General features: G+C 46.4%; 1 protein-coding gene across 1 annotated transcript in view; it reads left to right on the forward strand.

Moving 5' to 3' along the window:
* Positions 1-5633: 5633 nt before the first annotated feature.
* LOC307175168 (guanylate cyclase 2G-like) overlaps positions 5634-25324 on the forward strand; it is a gene marked incomplete at both ends in the record, with an annotated part of 38546 nt that continues 18855 nt past the window's right edge. The window contains 11 exon segments of the mRNA XM_079900033.1: positions 5634-5903; positions 9447-9504; positions 9824-9933; positions 12321-12341; positions 14008-14152; positions 17966-18018; positions 18022-18101; positions 23175-23259; positions 23896-24000; positions 24760-24792; positions 24796-24825. Coding sequence (XP_079756159.1) covers positions 5634-5903; positions 9447-9504; positions 9824-9933; positions 12321-12341; positions 14008-14152; positions 17966-18018; positions 18022-18101; positions 23175-23259; positions 23896-24000; positions 24760-24792; positions 24796-24825 — 990 coding nt within the window.

Below are 25324 nucleotides of genomic sequence, written 5' to 3' on the forward strand. Positions count from 1 at the left end.
CACCTTACCGAGGAGCAATCTTAGGTTCCCAGGTCAGCTCCACTCTGAAGGCCTTCGAGATGATCGTGAATATTGTCGAGCACTTCCCATGTGGCCCCACTGCGCTGAGCTCTCTGCAATACCCCATTTAACCTCAGAGCAGCCCTATGAAGAAGTTATTGTCATTTTGCAGAAGAGGAAAGGCTGAGAGAGGTCAAGTTTACTTGCCCAAGCCACGTGGCTAACAGTTGGCAGCGTCTTTTTTGAGCTCAGGTCATCCTGAGTCCAGAGCCCAAGTACATGTCTATGATTAAGGATGACTCATCCCATGAACCGCATGCGATATATAAACCCCGTGTGTTTATATATTTCCCTTGGGAACTCTGATTGGTATCTCAAAGAGAATTAAGAGCCATTGCCCTGGAGGAAGGAGAGCCCAGTGCCAGCCACGGGAACCTGATGCCCAGGGTGGGACAACAGCTCCCTTTCCCCTCCTCAGAATGGCTTCCCACCTGCCTGGACATCCTTCCTGATGCTGAGAGCCTTGCTTCCCGCAGTCGAAGGCGGGCTGTGGTGGGGGGGGGGGGGCAGTGTACCGCATCTTTCAGCTGTGCGATACCCAGCTCTTTCTGCTTTGTTGTCTGCTGTGCTGGGAGCAGCCACCGTGCTATTCTAGGCCCCCGTGTTAGCCACACGGCAGAAGCTGGCCCCACAGCTCAGTGTCTGCAGCAGCTTGTTTTGCTCAACTCGGGCCGCTGACAGTAACAGCCTGGGCACCTGAGCTCTTGAGGCCACTTGCTCATTCTTTGTGGGAAGGAAGTGTTACTTAAGCATGAGCACTTGATTGACAAGAATGGTGTTTGCACAGATTGCAATAAACAGCTTGCCTCAACCCCAGATACTCCCCCTGTGCCTCCCCTCCCCCAGATAACACTCATAGAGCAGATTGCCTTACAGGCTTGGATCTGACCTTCCCAACTGGCGAGCCATGGGACACTGGTGGGCCAAGACATACTGATGCCTCAGCCCTCACAGTGCTGGGTGTGCTCACGGCCAGCCCCACCTAGGGCATTCAGTGTGTCATATAAATACTATTATTCTCAGGGTCACGATGTCAACGAGGTTGCAACGCAGCGACACAGGCAACTTGCACCTTTATCAGCAAGAGCGTCCCAAGAACATTTAAGAATCAGATGGAAAGGGTGAAGGTCCTCAGAGAGGCGGCAGCTCTAAATTCCCAGAACTTTCAACCCCATAGGAAACATCACTATTTCCCAGCTGGTTAGAAGCGTAGCTCAGAGCAAAGATTTAGACGTATGCTGTCCACTACTGTGACCAGTAGCTACATGTAGCAACTGAGCACTTGAAATGAAGAAAGTCTGCAGTAAGACGTGTTTAAGTACAAAACACATGGCAGGGCTTCCCTGGTGGCGCAGTGGTTGAGAGTCCGCCTGCCCATGCAGGGGACACGGGTTCATGCCCCCGTCAGGGAAGATCCCACATGCCGCGGAGCGGCTGGGCCCGTGAGCCATGGCCGCTGAGCCTGCGCGTCTGGAGCCTGTGCTCCACAACGGGAGAGGCCACAACAGTGAGAGGCCCGCGTACTGCAAAACAAAACAAAACAAAACAAAAAACAGAAAAAAAGCACATGCCAAATTTTGGAGACTTAGTATGAAGAAAATAACATAAACTGTCAATTTTTAAAATATGGATTACATGTTGAAATGATAATATTTCAGATAAACTAGCTAAGTATTTCTACTTGTTTCTTTTAATCTTCAAATCTGTCTGCTGGGAATTTTAACATTACCCAAGTGGCTCACACTCTATTTTTCATGGACAACACTGATTTAGACCAAAGATCCTCTGTCTTAATGCCTATAGGCCACACGTGAAAGGTGGTGTTACCCAGTGTCAGCATGTTATAACTGCTCTGGGTGAACTTGAAAACAATGAGGTCTTTGACCTGTTCCTCCGGGTTCTGCATCAGTAACAGTTTGTTCCTTTGGGTTTACATACCTCCATTCAACAGAGGTCATGATCTTCTTGACGGAAGCAATAGTTCCTTATTATGGAACTGCTACTGTTCACTGACTTGTTCCGGGCCAGGCACTATGCTGTGTGAAAACTTGTCCCAGCCACAGCTTCAGTCTCATTCCAAATCCGTGCGCCCCACCCTTCTGCTACGCTGCCTCTTACAGGGGAGTGTGGGAGAAATTTCAGACAGGAGCATCAGTACTTTGGGGGTGCCATGCTCACACCTCCCCCCTTGCCAAGCCTTTAAGAACATCGTCCTCTGCTTTGCAGCCTTGGTTCCCTGGGCTCGCAACGTGGGGGAACATCATTGAGTGCCTGGCTAGGGAGCAATTTGGGAGCTTTTAACGCGAGCAGAGCGGAAACGCCAGGAAGTGGGAGGGGTACTGGTCTCTGTAGACCAGAAGCTGAAAAGGGTGGAGGAGCCAGAGGGACATCCTGCCTGGCTTTATATAGCTACGCACCAGAGAGACGCCACCCAGATGACAAGCCTGGTGCTACCCAGGTCCCCTATTGGCTTGGATGGAGAAGCATGTCATTTTAATGGGTCGAAAGTGTATAAGCCCCAGAGGACGATGCGTTAAGGCAAGGACACATTCTTTATTTGCTCAGTGTTTGGACACTGTGACAACAAAAGTGTTCTTGGAACACTTACAATTTTATGGAAAGTCATTCCATCACTGCTAAATATTTAGTATCTTGATTACTGAGCAGACAGCTGCCCCTCCTCCCTACTAGTTTCTAGAAGGTTTTGCTCTTCATGCTAAGGCTAATTAGGGGTTGGGGACAGTAATCTGGGAGGCAGAATCAAAAAACACAGAATAAATCTTCAGATCGGAAATCTGACATTTAGGCTGGATCAATCTGCTAAACTTCCGATTAGATCTGTAGCCAGAAGAAAACTTGAAAGTATTGATTAGAAGCTCCAGGTTGTCAAAAGCAACTACTCAGGCATCAAAAACCCATTCCTGGTAAAAATGGGCACGAGAAAGAGCAACACATTACAGGCCAGAGGAAGAGTCTATTTCAGTAGCACAGGACGAATAGCGAGAGTTTGAAGTACAGATGAGACAGGCAGCGTCCCCAGGAGGGAGGATTCTCCTCCCTCACATCAACCTTTTCAGAAACAATCAGCATGTCCTCATCAGAAAGCCAAGGCCGGCGCCCCATCCTCGGCTTTCTGGGAGTAGTCTGCGCACAGGTACCTAAAGGAGTGGCTTTTGGATTCAAGGAATTGCCTTTTGTTGCAGATCTAAGAAACACAATCTCCCCTTTACGCAAGTTCAACCTTTACTCCACTCTCCTACGGCTCTTTAGACATTTACTTACCAGGAGATTCTTTTTACTTGACTGCATCACAACTATTGGCAAGTGCTGAGAACACGACAGGGAAGTTTGAAGTTCGTACCCCGGTAGGTAATAGCCACTTTTGACTTGCGCTTACTTGTAGGATGGTTGGTACAAGGTACGCTAGACCTTCAGGAAGGCTCCCTTTAGGAGCCTGTAAGCAAGACCTGGAAAGAAACTGTGGCCATCACTGAGCATGGAGTATTTGGTTAGTTATGAATCCGCCAGGGTCCTAGGGTTTTAGGGCAAGAAGCTGGTAAGGTCCGAAGTCTCAGCCCTCTGCCATTCCCTCAGCCCACTTCACAGATCAGAAAACGGAGGCTCAGATGCAGTCTTATAGACTCTGGAAGCCTGAGGGTGTTGCCTCTTCCCAGAACACGCCGTGAGGTGGGAGAAAGTGTGAGGGCAGAAGTGATGGCTGCCTCTCCCTCGGTCTTTCCCTCCAGGTGGGAAACTCCAGCCTGACTTTATTGTATTCCGAGTGAGCCAAACACCTGTTTCTGTTTCACCTTCCGGAGAAGTTCCAACCCACATCATTTCAAACCTTTCCGTTTTCTCTAAACGTGATGAGGCCACAGATTTACAAATTGAAGGGAGGGAGGGGCAAATGGGAGGGGAGGAAGGACAGGTAGAAAAAAGCTAGTCCCATCACCCTGGATACAGCTAATCTCATCTGATTTTGTATGCTGAACAGCTGGCCCTATATCTGATTTATGGCCCAGCTGGTCAGCAGTGAGGAAACTATAAATTAGGAAAAGAGAATCCTCCCTCTGTAATAATCTTTTCAGGAAACAGAGATGGGATAACATATCTGGGAATCAAAATGCCAACATAGGGAACCAAGCTCTGCATCTCTGGGGGCCAAGCACAGATTACTTTTGTTCCAAAGCATGGTGGGATAAAACAACATGGCCTCCCCCATCTACCACCACTGGTAACTTGCAGGCATAAGAATCTCCTAGAAGAGAGCAGGGCTGGAGAAGCAAAGTGGAGAACAGTGTGCCCCCTCCAGCAGCCACAGTCCCTACCAATCTCCCTGGTTTTAAGCTCAGGCCTTGCCACTCCAGCCAATCAAGCACTTCGTACAAAGTAGGTGGGCCTGTTACCATGGCAATGGTTTCCAGACGATGATCGCCATTACCTAGACCACCTGCATCTCTGTCTCCCTCTCCCTCTGAGGGCAGTGGAGACATGGAAGGGGCTTAGTTCAGCAGAGAATAAGCCAAGTGCATAGAAGTGTGAGGGTCCAGGCCAACGTGACGTGCTCCTGACCCAGGAATTCCGACAGCGTGAGTTTACCTCCCTGTGATTTCACTCTGCAAATACAAGTCTGTAGGGTTTATTTTCAATTGAAACGTTCACTTTTCCTCCTTATTGCAAAGACATGAAGATAAAAATATGAGAATTAAGCAGAGAAGAAAAAGCACCCAGAACTCCTATCGCCCAGAGTTTTTATTCGTTTGGTGTGTATAATATTTGTTATGCAACTTTATGTGCTTTTTAAAAACACAACAAAAAATGGAATACTATTCATGTCGTTTGAAAGTGTGCCTCCTCTCAATAATTGTGACTATTTTTCTAAGTCAGTAAGTGCACATTTAATATATCATTTTTATTGACTGCCCTCCTCAGTCACATGGATTCACTCCATGTTACTCATCTAGGCCCCTACTATTGAACATGGGGGTTGTGCCTAATTTTTGAAAAAAATTAGAGAGGGAAAAATAGAGAGGGAAAGTAACATGTCTTAGGTTACACCACTAATACATGATGGAGTCAGAATTCCAGCTTAGGCCATCTGTCTACACTTGAGTGGTTCCCATGATTCTTATTTTACTAGTGGAGAGGGATCTGGGGGGTGGAGAGGGAGTGGGGGTTATGTGGCTTGCCAAGGACCATGGAGTTGGACAGTGGTGTCACTGGATCAATTATCAGGGTCTTGCTGGCTCCCTGTCCCAGCCTCCTTGCACAGATTTCTGCTTCTAGATGTGTTAGGACAGACTCTGGAAAGGGAAGTTTTCGGTTAATTAACAGCACTGAAGAGAAAGCAAGCTGTGGTCCTCAGGGAACTGCACGCTATCATTTAAGCTCTGGGCACAAGTGGTCAGGAGGCTCAGCCTCTCAGGGTTCTGCAGTGATCCAGGTGTTAGACTCCATCCATGGCTCCCAGGACAGGTGCTGAGGCCCCACTCGGATCTGGGCCCTGTTTGGGGGTTGAATGCCGAGCTGGCCACCCAACCTTAGTTCTGATGCTCCTTGTCAGTGTCCTGGTGATGTGGCTTGAGGCTGCTAAACTCACTGCGGGGTTCCAGGCCCCCTGGAACATCTCCCATCCATTCAATGTGCAGAGGCTGGGCGCCGGACTCCAGATTGCCAAGGACAAGATCAACTCTGAGCTGGCAGACTTCGGAAATTTCAGCTGGGAGTTTACTTACACCAACTCAACCTGCAGCGCCAAGGAGTCTCTTGCTCTTTTCATCAACCAGGTCCAGAAAGAAGAAATTTCTGCCCTGTTTGGACCAGCATGCCCAGAAGCAGCAGAGGTAGAGTATACAGCCTTCTAAGAAACTCTGAGTTTCCATTGGAAAGGGTGGTCTTAAAGATGACGGCATAGACTTGAATAATCTCTGGACTTGGATGACATTATTATAAATAATAACTGTGTAAGTCTTGTGTACCATTTCTTTGAGATGTAATTAGACCATGCAATTAGAACAATGAATACTCTCTTTAAAGAAAGCCTCTCAAATCAATTGCTGTTAGTTCACTCACTAACTTGATGTTGACTAACAAACTTGTTGATTGTTTGGCCTTGGTGCTGTCAGATATGGACTCATCATTCACTCCAACATTGCCAGCCACGTGGCTCAGAAAAATGAAGAAGAAATTGAATGCTTGGCTTTAAATAGAAAAATAACATCTGTTTGTGTAGGTTTCCCTTTGGCATGTATAATAAATTATTCAGTGATGGGAAAGAAAGAGGGAAAGGATGAAGTATGACAGATTGCCATAAGCTAAGGCAAGAAAATGAGAGATGTGAATGATTTGTGTTTGTTTAGCTAATGAGATTAGCTTTGTTGATGTCCTTGGGTATCTTGTGCTCTGAGAGGTATAGATGCAAAGCCTGAATAGATGAGGCAGCACAGTTCTCACGTTCAAAAATACCGCAGAACTATCATTAGTGGGTGCTATAGAGTTAAGTTTACATTTGAATTTGAATCTTAGTGTCTCCTAGAATTCCCCATTTGACACATTCCCCATTTGATTAACAAAGCCTACCCATTCTTCAAAGTCAAGCTCAAATGCCACGGAGCCTTTCTTTATCTCTCTACCCTCATCGTTCACATCTCTAATTCCCAAATCAGAAGTAATTTCTTACTTCTCTAAGCTCCTCTAAATCTATTGTCTATAAATATTGAAGGGCATATTTAACTCTATAGCTTTTTTTACACGTCTTTACTCCTGTAATAGTTGATCACGAGATCTTTTTAAGAGGAAGGTCTCTGAAGTTCCCTGTAAATAGCAGGCTCCTAGTGGAAAATGAATAAGGAACAAATTAAGAAAAAGCGAGTAGTACCTATGAGTGTGCGCTCTGCAACCACATTACCTGAATTCCAAGCCTGCTCCACTATTTGCTAGTTTTGGAACTTATTAATACATTTCTGTGCCCCCATGTTTTCATCTCTAAGATGAGATGATAATACCTACCTGATAGAAAATGTAAGAATTAAGATAATATATGTAAGCTCTTAGTCGAGTGCTTGGCACATAGTAATCACTAAATAAATGCTGGCTATTGTTACTCTTGTGCTCTGAGGTTTTACATCCTTAAGTTGCATCCAAGACGTTATCATCAATATTCCAAAAGCGAGGGGAAGTATGACCCATAGACTCACTGAATACAAAGTTTATGCAGATATTTTACAATGGGGCTGGAGTGTAGCAAAACTCAATTATGGAAAGACATCCCTTTGGTTACTTTCAAGGTTATTGGTTTGCTGGCTCCCCCATGTTTGACTCTGTTGGACAAACAGCAAAACTGGAGAACAACTTCTTGTATGACACCTATGTGAAACTTGTGCCACGCATGCACAGAGTTGGTGATGTGCTCCAGAAGAGCCTCCAGTACCTGGGCTGGAAACACACTGGGATGTTTGGAGGTCACTCTGGGACTTCCTCCTGCGAGGGAGTGGATGAGTTGTGGAGGGTTGTAGGGAATGAACTCAAATCCCATTTCCCCATCACCGCCAGCATGAAATACACCAACAACAATCCAGCCTTCCTTCAAGAGCATCTTAGAAGCCTGTCATTGATTTCCAGGGCTAAGTAGGAAAGAATCTTCTGTTGCTTATGTTTAGAGGGGCAAATAGAAAACAATGATTGAAAAAAAACCTAAGAATTTTTCATTTTTCTATGAGGGTAAAAAGCAGATGAAAACAGAGTATAAAATTAAGGATACATAAAAGCATTACCAACCAACAAAAACTTTTTTTTTGTCTAGAGTGAAATCTTCGATGCTATAGTGTCATGATGTACAGAGTAATTTCTGGAAGCACCTGCTAGGTGGGCTGGGTCTTGGACTTGGATGTTCGTTCAGAGAATGGGCTCTGGAGACAGACATCCCTAGGTTTGAAACCCGCCTCTGACACTTTCTAGCTGTGTGTTCTTGAGCAAGTAGCTTAACCTCTCTGTGCCTCAGGTACCTTATCTGTAAAACAAAGACAATCATCTTACCTACCTCATAGAATGGTGAGGATTAAATAAGATCATGCCTGTAAAGTGCTGGACATAGTAACTGATCAACACGCCATAGTGAATATTGTTGTTGTGGTGCCTCTAAGCCTCTACTTTCTAGCAGGAATTAGTAGCGGACTCCTTTCTCTTCTTCCAATAAACCAAGCTCCTTCTGGCTTTGGGACTTTGGGACTTGGTATCCCTTGGCTTGGAGTTCCACTGCAATCCCACCTCATCCCACACAGTGTTCTTTCCATAGGTAGCTTGCTCTCATCCTTCCAGACTCAGCCCAGAGCCCATCCCGTCTCCTGTGAGGGGCCTTTCCCAACTACTTGACATGGAGCGATTCCCCCTCCCCACATTAGTATCACAGCATTCTTTTCCCCTTTCATTCATCAGAATCTTGAACGATCTCTCTAATCTCTTCACTTGTATATTGTCTGTCTTAATGTCAGCTCCCTGAGAACAAGGACCTTCTCTTTTGCTCACTGTTGTATCCTATGCTTAGCACATGGCCTGGCACCTAGCTCGAGCTCAGGTAAATAGATTAAAATTTATCTCATTCAAAAAATAAGTCACTAAGGACTTCCCTGGTGGCGCAGCAGTTAAGAACCCACCTGCCAATGCAGGGGACACAGGTTCAAGCCCTGGTCTGGGAAGATGCCACATGCCACGGAGCAACTAAGCCCATGCACCACAACTACTGAGCCTGCGCTCTAGAGTCTGTGAGCCAAAACTGCTGAGCCCAAGTGCGCCACAACTACTGAAGCCCGCGTGCCTAGAGCCCCTGCTCCACAACAAGAGAAGCCACCGCAATGAGAAGCCCGCGCACCACAACGAAGAGTAGCCCCCGCTCACCGCAACTAGAGAAAAGCCCCAGAGCAGCAACGAAGACCCAGCGCAGCCAAAATTAAATAAATAAATTTATTAAAAATAAATAAATAAATCGCTAAAATAGATAACCAACAAGGACCTATTGTATAGCACAGGGAACTATACTCAGTATTTTTAACAACCTATAAGGGAAAAGAATCTGAAAAAGAATATATATGTGTGTGTGTGTGTATATATATATATATATATATATATGTATATCTATATCTGAATCACTTTGCTGTACACCTGAAACTAACACAACACTGTAAATCTATCATACCTCAATTAAAAAGAAAAATTCTGAAGCAAAAAAAAAAGCATGCTCCAATTAAAAAATAAATACATAACAATAAATCAGTATTTCATTTTTGTTCCCTCAAAAAGCATGCTGATGTGTTTGGCTGGAAGAAAAATACCATGGCCTACTCCTTTTCCCCCCATCCCATCTCAGACAGTCTCAGTGCTCCTGGTTCTAGGTCCTCCGTCAACGCAACCTACCTGATGATGAGTCACAAGCCAGATCTATTGCTCTGAGTCAGTTAAACGAAGAAACTAGAGCACAGAAGTGGTCTCAAACTTTTTCGATTTGTGCTTTGGGAGAGAGCTGCAGCGAAGACTTTAGTTCCGCAAGACGAAAGCTGCCAGTTTGTATGCTACCGGCATGGTTAAAGGAGGACACGCTCTGGGAACAGTTTAGACCTTCCTATTTCCTAAAGCATGCTCAAGAAAAGACAAAGTTCATGTCTCATTTCTAGTGGTTTTAGGCTAGACTTTAAAACGTGTGTATCTCTGTGTGTGTGTGTGTGTGTGTGTGTGTACACATGTGCAACTGGCTGACTGTCTTCTCTTACAGTTCTTATCTTAGTCTGCAGCTCAGAAGATGCAAAACTTATCCTGCTGGCTGCAGAGAACCTGGGACTCCACACAGGAGAATTCATCTTTATCATTCTGCAGCAGCTGGAGGTGGGTGCTGATAAGAGGCAACGGCTCCCGCAGGAAGAGGTAACAAGCATGCAGCACTTGCTATGCACCAGATGCATTAGCTCACTGAACACTCAACCCTGGGAGGCAGCTACTCTTGTGTCCTCAACTTAAGATCAAGAGACTGAGACTGAATTGAAAGAACCTACCCAGAGTCCGTTTGCACAGTTCCTGGGACGGGGGCCCGGGCCTTGAACCAGGCTGCTGGTTCTGGAGCCTGGTCCTCTGTAGTCTACATCAGCAAACACCAGCTGAGGAAAAACCATCATTCCTCCCGGGAGGCTGAGACCTCCCCAGAGGCTCTCAAACTCGGTGGCTCTCACTTTCTTTTCTTCCATGGCCACCTGTGTTTGAGCCCCAACAATGGCCTGGAGAAACCAACACTCTGGTCTAATGAGGCAATCTGTAGGTGGTTTGGTTCCTTTAGTAACGATAGGGATGGCTGACATGTACCACGTACCTCCCGTGAGTACCGAGTTATACATTATACCTGCATCGGTGCGCTAGATTTTCCCAGCAGCCCCGTGAGGCAGGTAGAGAGTCCATGCGTGGTTTACATGCATCATTGCATTCAATATTTCCAACAGCCTTAAAAGGTACAGATTATTAGCATTCCAACTCGCAGATGAAAAAATTGAGGCTTAGAGAAATAGGGTAACTTATCCAAGATCTTGGACCTCTTAAGCTGGTCTTTTGGACTCTGGGACTGAGTCCTTGACCCCAACAGCTCTGCCTTGTGGAGTGTGTACTGAGTGCCAGGCCCCACTGTGAGCGCTTGATAAACTAACACTCATTTCAGCTCACACCACCCTAAGGGGAGATACTTTCATTTTCCTCATTTTACAGATGAGAAAACCGAGGTCCTGAGAGGTGAAATAACTTAACCAAGGCCACACGACTAGTATGAGGGAGACCTAGTAGTCAAACCAGGTAGGCTGGCCTCAGTGTTTGTACGTTTAACCACCACACGACACCAACAGGCTTCTAAAATAAAGCCCCTTGTATTGATATTTAGCTATGGACACACCGTGTAATTTTTCCAGCAGTTTTCTCTTTCTAAAATGAGCTTGTTTTATATGATCAGAAGAAGCTGAAATAATGCTCCAGGTTTCTTTTATCTTTTTATCATTAAGTATTTCAGATTGCCAAAAGTGTCTCAGGTTTCGTTGGGCAGCCAGTTGGAATTCTAATCGTAAGCCAAGCTTTCCAGAACCTCCTCCTACCTTCCCTTTGCATTGCCATACACCCCCTTTCTCTTTACTTGTCCTCTCACCTCTGCCTGCAGACAGACGAGAAGGGGAGAGGATGCACCAGGTCTCAGGATCAGCGGGGAAGCCCTGCCAACCCCCTCGTCACGTTCTCCCCAAACCTTGATAATCAAATTCCAATTGGCTGGAAATGCAGACAGAATATAGGACTAAAAATAGACCACATGACGTCCATGAAAGTGAATTCATGCTGCTTTAAAAAAAGAATAGCATAAATCCATTCCCTAAAAGTGTTCCCAATATAGGCTGAAGTTGGCAAAAATCAAGTTGCAGAATACCATTATAGCATGATACTATTTATGTAAAATGCACATATGCTCACACACACCTCTGTACACGTCTAGAACATTCGGATGCCTCTCAGAGGAGACAAGAGGGAGCCGTAGGGAAACTGGGGAAGATCTTACCGTCTTTCACATATATACACACAATGAGTGGGTGTTACTTTCATAATAATAATAATAATAATGTAGGTAATAATGATAATAACAAACGACTTAAGCCACAAGCAGAAATTTGAGAATCGACAGTTGTAAGTTTTTCAAGTTTTTGCTGCCCATTGTTAAAAGGTAAGCTTTCTGCATATTAGTTGCTCGATGCCCCAAGTAATCTTTTCTTATTTATTGATTGATTTTTTTGGCTTCCTTCCCACTGCTTTGAAGCTAACTAGAAAACATAAACTTTACATGGCAAGTCTTCCAGGGCCATTGTGTTTCCAAGGATTAGAATAAAAATTCACATTTGATGTTGAGGACTTCCCTGGTGGCACAGTGGTTAAGAATCTGCCTGCCATTGCTGGGGTCATGGGTTCGATCACTGGTCCAGGAAGATCCCACATGCCGCGGAACAACTAAGCCCAGGCGCCACAACTACTGAAGCCCGCGGGCCTAGAGCCCGTGCTCCGCAACGAGGGAAGCCAACGCAATGAGAAGCCCGTGCACAGCAACGAAGAGTAGCCCCCACTCATGGCAACTAGAGAAAGCCGGCACGTGGCAATGAAGACCCAACGCAGCCAAAAATAAATAAATAAATAAAGTTGATGTTGACTATTGCTTAGGGTATTTCCTACAGAATGGCTACATTTATTTCATTATTTTTCAGGACAGTTTTTGGAAGGAGGTATTGACAAATCAGAAGGTGATGCACTTTCCCTTAGTCTACAAGTCAGTGATTCTCATAGCCCTCAGCTCCTCGCGAGAAGGCCCTGGAGATGAAGGCTTCCAAGAGCTGGTCCTCCGAAGGCTGCGGGGGCCGCCCTTCCACAGCCCCCTCCACATGTTGGAGCAGGTCTGATGGGCGTCTTCCTACACAGGTCCCTCCTCCCTTCCTTGAGAATATCTGTGTTTGGCCACTCCCCAGGCTCCTAACACAGACACAGACACACACACGCGCACACACACACACACACACACACACACACGCACTTCTTCATCTTCCACAGCCCCAAATAAACAGTGGCCCGATGAGATCTTGTGAAATCTGCACCCCAGGTCCACACGGAGGACAGAGGTTACTAGATGAGTGATCGGTTGGCCTTTGGAGTCGGAGTCCTGGGCTTCCATCCTAATTCTGCTATTTACTACCTACGGGGCTTTGAGATGAATTGTTTAACCTCCCTACACCTCAGTCTCTTCACCCAAAAATGGGACTGATTATGACATCTGCCTTCCAGACTGTGGTTTTGAGTATCTAATGACATAGTACATGGAAGTAGCAGAACAGATACCAGTGGGTGCTCAGACCATGACAGTCTCCTTTCCCAGCAGGATGCCACGACCAGGAACCAGAATGGAGTAGTCAGAGATGTGGAGCTAGGGCAGGTCAAGGCAAGCAGATGTTCTGAGAAGGCAGCCGGGAGAGAGCCTATCAGCCAGTGGTAGTTCCAGTATGTGTGGGATGATGGGGCAAAATGTCTGATTAACTAGACCACTGGCCAGATCTGGAGCTCCTGCCAGAGCGGGGCCAAGCTGAGCCTGAAGGCGATGAGAAGCTACTGATGACAAGGGTTCCATTAGGAATGAGGCAGCTGATTGTGGATCCCAACACACAAGGAAAGATGGTGGATCAATGAATATTTGGGGAGTCATCTAAGTGTCAGCTCTGTACCTGGTTCTATGGGGAGAACAGTGCCTAGCGCCTAGTAGGCACATGCATTTTTGTTGACTAAATGAAGTATTGAAGACCTACTATGTGCCAGTTAGTACAATAGATACTATACCTATTCTGCCTCATTTAACTATCCTTATACTCATCACAATAGTGGCTTTATCCGCATTTTATAAATGAATGAACCGAGATTCAGAGAGATTCAGAGAGGTTCTGGAACTTACCCCAAGTCTCACAGTAAGTACCAGGGCCAGCCTGACTCCAAGATCCACCCTCTTTCAATTAAACCATATTCCCTCCTGCCTATGGCCTAAAAAGCTGTTCACAGCCCAAAAGATCACGCAATCTAATTGAGAAAACAAGGCCTAAAGAGGAAAAGTGAAGCTGTGATACCTAGGTATACCAGCACAGGCCAGGATACGTGGAGGGTCCTCCTTTCTCTGTGGAATAACGGAGAACGTGTGCTATGTTACACTGTTAAGAGGATGGAGAAAGCTTGCTTCTAACTGAGCCCGGACTGTGATGTAGCAGGCCATGGGCTTTTTTTTTTTTTAAATCTTTTTAGAAATTAATTAATTTTTATTGACAGAGAAATCAAGAGCTTCACAGACAAGTAAAAGCTAAGAGAGTTCAGTACCACCATGGGCCTTTTTCTACCTGGCCTTTGCTTCCCTCATCCAAGGTGAGCCGTTACCCTGCTTACTTTCACGATGCAGTCCTGCTGTATGCTGAGGCCGTGAAGGAGATGATAATGGCCAGAAGGAATTTCTGGGATGGGCGGCAGCTCGTCATCACTCTGAAAGGCTCCAGTCAGACTGCTTTGCCGGGTAAGTGTCTTGACTGTGGTAGGTTTGCCGAACTCAGGCCAGCTGAGTCCGTGGGGCTTGGCGTTGTTGGGTGTGTGATTACAGAATTCCGCTTTCTCACGGAGATTCCAGCCTCTGGGAAGTGTTGTTGAGGTTAAAACTCCCAGCGGCCACCGTCTGCTCTTCCTGCTCTGTCCAGAAGGCTGCCCAGACCAGGTGGGGGGCCTCTGGGGTCTCTTCCCGCCCCTGAAAAGTCTCTCCCACAGCTCCTTTCAAACCGAACCCATCAAGAATAAAACTCAAGAGGGTGGGACCCTCCTCCTGGTATCACTCCCATGATCCTCCACAACCTGCATCCTCTCTGATGCGGTGCCTGTCTGAATCATGACCATCAGCCTCTGAGGATGGGGCCAATCCTATTTTACTTTCCTTGCAGGTGTGAGGATAGGCTTGGAAGTGAACTGTTTTGAAATCACCCTGGGAGCTGGCCAACGGCTGTCATCTTGGTCTACTCCAGCTTTTTATTTTGTGAGACAGAGATAATACATACTGCCATATCTAATAATAATAACCAGCATCTATTGAGGACTTACCTTATATCAAGCTGGGTGCCAAGAGCTTCTGTGCACTATTTCATTTAATCCTCACACCACCGATGAGGTAGTGCTATTACTATCCATAATATACTACACAGGTGAGTAACCCCAGGGTAGAAAATTTACTTACTTGCCAGTGGTCATAAAGTTACGAGATGGTGGAGCCCGAATTCAAAATAAGGCCTGTTTTTATCTCCAGGACTCATGTTCTTTACTGTTGTGTAACACCAAGGAGTAATTAAAATATTGGGTTGGCCAAAATGTGCGTTTGGTTTTTAAGTAAAAATAAATGACACATTTTTCATTTTCACCAAGAACTTTACCGAACAACGTTTTCACTCTTTTGTTCCACTACCTTCTACCATTTTTCAGGCAACTTCATAGTTCCATCTTCCCAAAACTTTTAATCTTTTTCAGCAAAGAACTGTTCCAGGTGCTCTTACAGTCTTCCAGGGAATTGAAATTTTTACCATTAAGAGAATTTTGTAAAGACCGAAATAAATGGAAATCTGAAGGTGCAACGTCTGGTGAATACAGCGGATGAATCAGAACTTCCCAGGCAAGCTGTAACAGTTTTTGCCTGGTCATCAAATAAACAAGTGGTCTTGTGTTATCTTGATGGAAGATTATGTGTTTTCTGTTGACTAATTCTGGACGCTTTTCGTCGAGTGCCGCTTTCAGCTGGTCTAATTGGGAGTGGTACTTGTTGGAATTAATCGTTTGGTTTTCCAGAAGGAGCTCATAATAATGGACTCCCTTCCAATCCCACCATACACACAACATCACCTTCTTTGGATGAAGACCGGCCTTTGGTGTGATTGGTGGTGGTTTATTTCACTTGCCCCACGATCTCTTCCGTTCCACATTACTGTACAGTATCCAGTTTTCATCGCCCATCACGATTTGTTTTAAAAACCGAACATTTTCTTTACGTTTAAGTAGAGAATTGCATGCAGAAATAAGGTCAAGAAGTTTTTTTCGCTTAACTTATGTGGAACCCAAACATCAAAGTGATTAACATAACCAAGCTGGTGCAAATGATTTTCAGTGCTTGATTGGGATATTCCGAGTATGTTGGCTCTCTCCCGCGTGGTATAACATTGACTTAACGTCTCGATTTGATCTCTATCAACTTCAGCTGGTGTACCCGACCGTGGACCATCGTCCAAAGAGAAAGCTCCAGCACGAAACTTATTTTTTTTAAATGAATGTATTTATTTATTTATTTTGGACGGTGTTGGGTCTTGTTGCTGCATGCGGGCTTTCTCTAGTTGCGAAAGGCAGGGGCTACTCTTTGTTTCGGTGCGTGGGCTTCTCATTGCGGTGGCTTCTCTTGTTGCGGAGCATGGGCTCTAGGCGCGCGGGCTTCAGTAGTTGTGGCTCATGGGCTCAGTAGTTTTGGCTCACAGGCTCTAGGGCGCAGGCTCAGTAGTTGTGGCGCGTGGGCTTAGTTGCTCCACAGCATGTGGGATCTTCCCGGACCAGGGATGGAATCCATGTCCCCTGCATTGGCAGGTGGATTCTTAACCACTGCACCACCAGGGAAGTCCCTCCAGCACAAAACTTTACAAACCACTCTTGACACATTCGATCAGTCACAGCTCCTTCTCCATACACTGCACAAATCTTTTTTTTTATGTTTCAGTTGCGTTTTTATCTTTCTTGAAATAATAAAGCATAATATGCCAAAAATGTTGCTTTTTTTCCCATCTTCAATATGCAAATGGCTACACAAAAATTCACCAATTTTGATGTCTTTTTCTAAATGAACACTGATATGACAGCTGTCACATACAATCTAACAAAATTGTTTCGAATGAAGTTAAAGACAAATAAGTGCTACTAGAGTCATCTTACGGAAAAAAGCAAATGAACATTTGGCTAATCCAATATATGAAGTGCTTGGCACATGGTATGTGCTCATTAAATGGCAGCTAGTTATCTTTTCTTTGGCTCATCATTCCCTTAATAAATGAAGACTTAAACTTCATCCTAAATTTTCAAAAGGACAGCCAAGTCCTGCTCTTTGGGGCATTCCTAGATTCAGTTTACAATGACCCCATCCACACCTTTTCCAAGTGGAAATATTAACTTGCTTCCCTTTCTTCTTTTCTTCCTGACCCTGAAGCATTTGCTTTAAAAAAGGGGATGAAGTGGGAGGAGTCTGTCTTCCTGCTCTCAGTTTAATCCCCTCTGTCAGATCAATTTATTTCCTGGTTCAACCCTGGTTGTTGCATTTGCTGCAGCCCTTTCCCTGTGCAGACCTTGGGAGGGAGCTGTGCTCAAGCCCCACATTCAGGATGCCAGCAAGTGGGCACAGCAAGGCAGCGAGGGCTGTGGGAAGACCACGCACTTGGGGCCCAACAGACCTGTGTCTTCCTGGCTCTGGAAACTCCAAGGGGTCTGTGCCTCCAAGCCCTGCTTGCTTATTAGGAGTGGATGATGGTGCCTCCTCTGTGGGGTCAACCGGAACTAGATGTGTGAAATCACTACCGCCCTCAGTGCTGGGCACATAGCAGAAGCTCATGAATGTTAATGTTTTGTCCTGTCCCCAGTGGGAACAAATCATAAGTCCTAGATCAGACCTTGGGTCCTAGTTTGGGGTGTGGGACTGCTGTACTTTACTCCTCTGGGATCTCTGATGTGTCCCTCGTGTGGGGGGCAGGGCACATCCTAAGCAAGAACAAGGAATGCACCTGGGCCAGGTCTGAGCGCAATGCCTGAGCAGGAACCAAAACCGGGAAGGAAGGGCCATGCTGAGAACAAAGCTTGCAAACTCGTGTCCCAGGGTCTGGCGGCGTGGAGAACGTGGGGGGAGTAGGATGGTAGCGGCTGGGAGGAGGCAGTGTCCCCAGCCCCAGCCAACCGCTGCCATGTCATTCGGCCTCCATTGGTCATATCTGATTGTTTGGGAAGCATAAATCTTGGGTTTTATGTGAAATTAGTTGGAAACTGCTTAACTTTTTTTTTTTAATGCTGGATGGTCCTCCCCAGCGTAGGCCTAACAGAACCAAGTGGCCCTTGAGCCCCACCAGGGTACCACCTCTGAACTATCTTCTTTTTTTCCCACTCTCCTTCTTGACTGCCTCTTAGATTCCCCGAAAGGGCAAAAGACTCCTGGGTGGCTTTCAGCAACTGCTGGGGAGGGCATTCCTCTGATATGACTCGGCAGGCTGGCATTTTGAGCTCCAAGCTCCTCTATGTTCCCTTTACTGTGTGCAAGTGCCTCTCTTTCCAGGAATTACTAGCCCCGTGTTTGTGGACTCCCGGGGAGAAAGACGCATGGATTACTAGGTCTATGCCCTACAGAAATCCTCAGATGGGTCCCTCTTTCTTCCTTTTCTTCATTATGACAGCTATCAGGAAGTCATCAGGTATGGCAGGGCCTTTCCCTAGCTTAGCTCATGCTACAGGAAGAGGCCTGGGAGGAGAGGAAGGGCCGGTCGTTCTGCTAGGAGGCCAGCTGGGGATCCAGCTCCTATAATCAAGTTGTCTGCTGCTCTCTGAACTCATAAAGATCGACTTTGGGCCTTCGACGTGGTCTTGCCCTTGACTGTGGGTGTGGCTCAGCCACTTCAGGTTCCACTTATAACAAGGCATCCCTACCTGCACCTCCATGTGGGCCTGGGCCTCCTCATATGCTCCAGCTGGGCAGGTCCCACAGCCCCAGTGTCTCAGGGAGAGGCCCTGGCCCTGGGCGATGATGGAGCACAGCGCCTCCTACAGGATCAGGTTCACAGTCAGTGAAACCAACTCATGCAGACAGCCAGGGGGACACCAGGACCTGGATGCTGTCCTGGGCTCACAGTATCCAGAAATCCCTTGGGAAAAAAAAAAAATCTCTGTTTCTGTTCTCTCAGCTATAAACCAATGAGCAACTACATGAGAACATAAAACTTAATTCAATTTCTACTTGCCCCCCACTGCCATCACCCACAATTCAGATTTGACTTGACACTTTTCTCTCCCCTACTCTTATGGAATTTTAATGTCCCCGAATGGGTTGACCCAAGAAACAAAACAGCCATGGCCAGCTAGGTTCTCTGTATTGTAGGAACAGGCATTCTCCAGGCAGGGGTGACATTTTGGTCTGTAAAGTGTGAAGATGCTCTATAATAAGATTTGTCTGTATCAAACATGGGAGAAAACTACAGTAACGTTGGAGAAGCAACACTTCATCTTTTAAATCAGAAGTGACATGGTTTAAAACAAAAGATCGAGTCAGTTGTTCTACCAAGCAAAAAGATATTGCTCTCTCATGAATTATATTACCTGTAGGCTAGGTTTGAAGAATCTTGGTGAGGTGGGAAAACCGGATGGGTCAGCAGCTGTTTGAATGAAGAGACCAAGGCCTGCTTTTTGCAAATGGCATGTGTGTTTCATTTGCCCCTGCTATGCCTGAGGTAGAGACGAGTTGAATAAATCAAGTTGGCACTGACCTTTCATTGTCTTCTTTTTTTTTTAAGACCCATGGGGAATTTCTCCACGGTTCCCTTCCCGAAGACAGACGTGGCTGTGGATTTGCCAATGAGCTCTGTGAAACTGAGCCTGCTTTTGCAGATCAGTGTGGCCACCTGGAGAAGGCAGCAGGAAAGGACTCTTTACAACAGGGCTTCTCAGCAGTGACAACAGCATCGATGTTTAGGACGAGATCATCTTTTTGTGTAAGGGGCTGTCCTGTGCCTTGTAGCAGGCCTAGCAGCCTCCCTAGCCTCCACCCCACCCACTAGATGCCAGCAGCACCCTTTAGCTCTAACAGCCCCAAATGTCTCCAGACATTGCCAGATATCCCCTGGAGAGGCAACGTCATGGCCTCCCCTGTTGAGAACCTCTGCCCTGGGGAAACCTGGCTCCTGAGATCTGAGTCTCAGGAATTCCATTTCTATGGAGGTAGAGTCTGGACAAGGGAGTGTTGCCTGGTGGTTAGGAGCCCAGGCCTGGAATGAGGTGGATCACAACTGAGAACAAGTGTAAGGAGAGCACACAGTAAATGTTGAATGAAAGGTGGCGATGGTCTTAGAAGTCATCCTTTTTTTCTCTACAAGGGACGTTTCTATATAAGCAGGAGGTGAGTGCAGTTGCCGCGGGAACCAGAGGGGTGTGGGAAGACCACGCACTTGGGGCCCAATAGGATTCCTGGAAAAGACAGGCCTGAGTGGATGCTGTGTGCCCTAACCTGGACCCGTGCCTGGGCGGCTTTTGAGCCATCTGTTTGGCAGGGCCGGGATGTGCTCACTTGTGCTCTTAGGTGGGCCTGAGTAACGATATGCCCTCCAGGTGTGACTGCTGTGATTTTCACTGTAACCCTCCTGATTACCAACCTGGGAGCTGTCATCATAGGTCTGATTTTAAGGACACAGAGGGAAAAACTGCAGAGGCAAAATAAAGGTCTTTGGTGGCAAATCAATTATGATGACATCACCATTCTGTCCCAGAACAAGGTGAGGCCACGCCTGGCCCAGACATCCACCTTCCTGCTCACTGCTGGTGATGCGTGGAAGGGACCTGATCTAGGAGCTTTTGGGGGCGGAGGCTGACTCATTTATAAAGTGAGCTCTTAATGGAGAGTCTTAGGCCCTGAGTTCCGGTTCTGGAACTACCACTTTTTGGCTGGGAACATAATTTCCCAGCCTCAGTTTCTGAATACTTAAAAATGATCAGATGGCTTCTGAAGTTCCCTTCAGCCCTGGTCCCTGGTGGGTAGAAGAACCCATACAGCCTGTTCAAATATTAACGCTGTCTCCTGGGGAACGTTTAGTTATTTTCAAAACCGCATTAACTCCTTTAAACTACTGATAACTAAGACAATATAATTCATTGGCTCAACACACACGTGTTGCCTGTCTACTGCAGGCCAAGCAGAGTGCAAGGCACGCCACAGATGGATGCCTTCCGACGGAAGTAAGTGCTCTGGGAGGCGTCTACAAGCTGAGGCAGAAACCCCGCGGGTAGAGGGATTGAATGTCACAGCATCATGAAGGCTTCAGAGAAGAGGTGACATCTGGGGAGAGTGGGTTCGCTAGTGGTGACCAGGAGAGAAGTAACGCAGGGTATGCTGAGGGCTTCTCAGGGCTGTGAAGCTGGGCACACATTTAATAAGCATGACATTATTTGATAAGTATATAACAGTTACATAATTCCAGAAAATATAGCCATGACTATTTTTATGCATATCTTAAGCTTGAAGTCTCTTTTCTTTCTTTCCTTTTTTGTTTTGCTTTTGTTGTTGATATAATCTTTGCAAGCATATATTGATTATTCTGGAATACTCACTGCCTTCCCAGAAAGGTTAGTGAGAATTGTTCTCTAGAGTAGAAAGACAGACCCAAGTTTCTATACTTTAATAAGAGCTCTTTGTTCCTGGGAGGGGGGGTGGAGGGAGGGGGTGAATTTTGCTTTCATCTCAAGTGATTAAAAACCCACAACTGGGGCTTCCCTGGTGGCGCAGTGGTTGAGAGTCCGCCTGCTGATGCAGGGGACACGGGTTCGTGCCCCGGTCCGGGAAGATCCCACATGCCGCGGAGCGGCTGGGCCTGTGAGCCATGGCCGCTGAGCCTGCGCATCCAGAGCCTGTGCTCCGCAGCGGGAGAGGCCACAACAGTGAGAGACCCCCGTAACGCAAAAAAAAAAAAACAAAAAAAAACCCACAACTGAAATAAATTTTACGTCAAAGATCAAGAATTTTAGAATTTCATATAGTGCTTATTCAGGAATCCACGTTACTCATGATATCCAGAGAATAACAAGATATGCAGATCAACCACTGAATCAGAATTTATGTTTTTGAACAAATGTGTGAATCTTAAATATCTCAAAGCGAAAGAAAAGTGTTCTAGAATGTTGTTGCTTGTTAGAAAGCACTCAAGTTAGACCAAGGTATACAGGTTTGTTCTAAAGACATTTAGGTTCATTATAAAAGTAAGGAAAGCATGATGGGTCAACAATCAAACATTCTTCTCACGTTACGTGTATTTTGTTCCCGTTATATTGGCTTTATTTTCAAAATTGTAGTTTATAGTATGTTTCCTTTTATTGGTATCTTTGCATATACTATTCACTGAATAAGTGAATTACGACTTTCAAGAAAAAAAGGTGACTTGGCAGGTACCAAGTCAAGGAGGCTTCAACATGCTATGACCAGGAGACTGGGGTTCGTTTGTAAATTATTTTTCAAGTGTCCCAGGGATTCTGGGGCTCACTGGTCTGGCCTTGGGTGAATGATGGAATGCGGTAGGGGTGGTGGGGAGGAATTCTGAGCCTCTTCTCTTCAACTACAGCAGCTCTGCTTTGAGCTACTGTTTTCTACATTAGGCTTCCGAGTAAGACTCTTCTAGAAAAACAGGGCTCCTCTGTTTAAAATATATTCTCTAGGTGCTGGGGAGGCACTGGGAGTGTTACACAGAGAGTTCACCTCCTTAGATGCTCATTGAGGAAAATGACTGTGTCATCAGGTCACCCATCTAGTTAAGGGCCAAAGCCAGCACTTGAATTTGGGCAGCCTGACCCCAGAGTCTTAACCACGACATTGTGATGTTGGCACAGACACGAGAGTGGTGCGGGTAGCAGTTCAGCCCTCACACTTCGGGTTAGAGAAATCAGGGTTTGAGTCCTGACTCTCATTTACTAACTGCTATTAACCTTGGCGCTAATTTTCCTCATCTATAAAAGGCGTAGTCTCATCGGTACTTGGTCATCCTACTGAGAGCACCTGAATCGTGTCCTGTTTCACAGCCATCCCAGAGAGGCACACCTGTGTCGAGAGGGAACAGCAGTAACTCATCTAGTGTGATGATTTCTGGGGACTTAAGCTCCTCTGTTGAGAACCAGCAGGGCAGAGAGCTATTTCATGCCCCGGTAGGGCTTTACCGGGTAATTCTGAGGGCAGAGTGGCTGTATGCAGATGTTCAAATTCTGGCTGTACTACCTACAGATGTGTGACCTTGAACTAGTTCCCTAACCTCAGGGATCCCATCTGGAAATGGGCTAATCACCCCCCTGCCCCCCCACCCCGCCTTGCAGGGCTGTGCTGCCTGTTAAATGAGGTCTGCTGTGTTGAGCAGCTGCTCCGCTCCTGGACACAGCACGGGGCCACCCGAGGGCTGAGCTGAGCAGGGAGGAGCTCGATGATCCCTTCTGTAGGTGGGTTTCTTGCCAGTCTTCCTGCCCCCCTTCCTAGCTCTTTCTGAGTGTAGCTTTTTCTGAATCAGCCTGGGTTAAGAACATTCCGCTTTGGGAGATCAGCTCAGTGCTTTGTGACCACCTGGAGGGGTGGGATAGTGAACGTGGGAGGGAGGGAGGCGCAAGAGGGAAGAGATATGGGAACATATGTATATGTATAACTGATTCACTTTGTTGTAAAGCAGAAACTAACACACCATTGTAAAGCAATTATACTCCAATAAAGATGTAAAAAAAAAAAAAAAATTCCGCTTTGTCTCCGGTTCCAGGGAAACCATGTGGCCATCTGTGATGCTGGTGACCCAAGCGCGAGCCTGGGTCAGGAAGCCGTCTGTGCTGCAGGAAATCCGGCTGGTGAGGCCCCCAGCCCTGGGAGGAGGCAAAGCCTTGCTGCCCTCTGCCTTGCCTCTGCCAGCTCCCTGTTCCCACCTGGGGTGCGGGTGGCCTTCACCCCAAAGGACAATGGTGGGAAGCTGCTTCCCTTAACTTGGCCCATGACCCCCACCCGCCAAGAGCCCAGAATTTAGACCTCAGATGCTTATGGCTGACCCAGGCACCTGCATCCTGGGAGCTCTCCTAGCTTGTTTTTGCCTTTAATTCTTCCTGGCCTTAATTCTGCCTCTTCATTCTTTGTGTCTGTATCTGTCTCTCTCGAAGCTGGTCCTTGCAGGGGAGTCAGGCTCAGGGGGTCCACTTCTTCAGTTAATCCCCGTGACTTTGGGGGACTTTGATCATGCCTCTCGTTTATTTGCTGGAGGCAGACTGCCCGGATTTACCTCCCAGCTCTGCCACTACTAAGTTGTATGATCTTTAACACATTAATTTATCTTTTGATATCAGTTTCCTCATCTGTAAAATGGGAGCAGTCATAGTTCTTATCTCACAGGGTCTTTGTGAAAAATTGCTGAAAGTGTGTAACGCACACAACATTGTCCCTAGGGCAGAAGACACATTATAATCATAAGCTAGTATTACTATTATCATTTTCAGATGTATGAATTAAGGCATGAAAACTTTGTTCCCTTCTTTGGTATTTGCACAGAATCACCCAACATCTGCATTGTCACCCAATATTGCAAAAGAGGAAGCCTTAAGGTAAGTAAAATAGTAAATCTTTTTTTTTTTTTTTTTTTTTTTTTTGCGGTACGCGGGCCTCTCACTGTTGTGGCCTCTCCCATTGCGGAGCACAGGCTCCAGACGCGCAGGCTCAGCAGCCATGGCTCACGGGCCCAGCCGCTTTGCGGCATGTGGGATCTTCCCAGACCGGGGCACGAACCCGTGTCCCCTGCATCGGCAGGCGGACTCTCAACCACTGCGCCACCAGGGAAGCCCGGTAAATCTTACCTCAGGTTAGATTAGCGGCAGCTAATAAAGAAGCTTATAAGTGCTTTTGCCTCTTCATCCAAGAACAGCTCCTCTCTGGTTTAATTTCGAGACCTGAATTATCTTGCTGGGCTGCCTGCAGGGGATGAAATTAGCAGCGCAGTTGCCACGGGTCGGGTCTCTTTGTTCTGGGAAATTGTGTGAGCTTGGTTTCATCTCCTAAGATGTCATATCTACATCTGAAGTTTGTTCCTGGGCCCATCTTTCCCGAGGCATGTGACCACCAGCTTCATGTCAGGAACAAGGAAGTATCTGTAAAACTCAAGACTGCGTAACTTTCTCAATATTGAGGCAGGTTATGGTTTCTTCCAAGGAGAGTTCCGGTCACTAGATTTAGAGTCCTCTGCCTCAGGTTGTATCATTTCTGCTCAACACCATCCAAAGCATTAGAATCAAATCCACTGAACCCGCGAAGATCACTGTGCTTCTGGTTGAGTCACTGGTAATGTTCCAAGTAATTGTGTTCTCTAGGATGTTTTGAGAAACTCAGGCAATGAAATTGATTAGATATTCAAGCTCTCATTTGCATATGACAGAGTCAACGCGAGTATCACATAAACCCGTGTAAAGAACAAATGCTATTAGTGTTTTTGAGGGGACCAAGCTAATGACCTGGGAATGGGTCCTGGTGGGGAAGTCACTCACTCTGACACATGGCAGCAGGACAAGGCTGGTTGTCATCTGTCAATCAACAGTCCGTCCATCAATCAACATTCCCATCCATCAACTGACAGACTCCTATGGGCAAGAGCCTGCCTGGGTGCTGTGAGGAATACATGGGTGAAATGTAAACTCTGCCCTCCTAGGTTTTAGGGCCAGTGACTCCTTGAATGACTGTGGTAAGTTACTTCCCCTCTAATGGTAACCGCAGATGCGGTGAGCTTAGAAGAGCAGCTGGATTTTAGCCCAGGCTGAGGAGAGCACCCTCAGAATGCTAGTCCCTACCGATATGGCCCACCCGACTCATTTCCCACGTGTGAAACAGGGATAATAATAGAGCTACCTTATATTTTGTTGTGAGAATAAAGTAAATTAA

This window comes from Stenella coeruleoalba (assembly GCF_951394435.1).
Source record: "Stenella coeruleoalba genome assembly, chromosome: 16".
In the NCBI taxonomy this organism is placed as follows: Eukaryota; Metazoa; Chordata; class Mammalia; order Artiodactyla; family Delphinidae; genus Stenella; species Stenella coeruleoalba.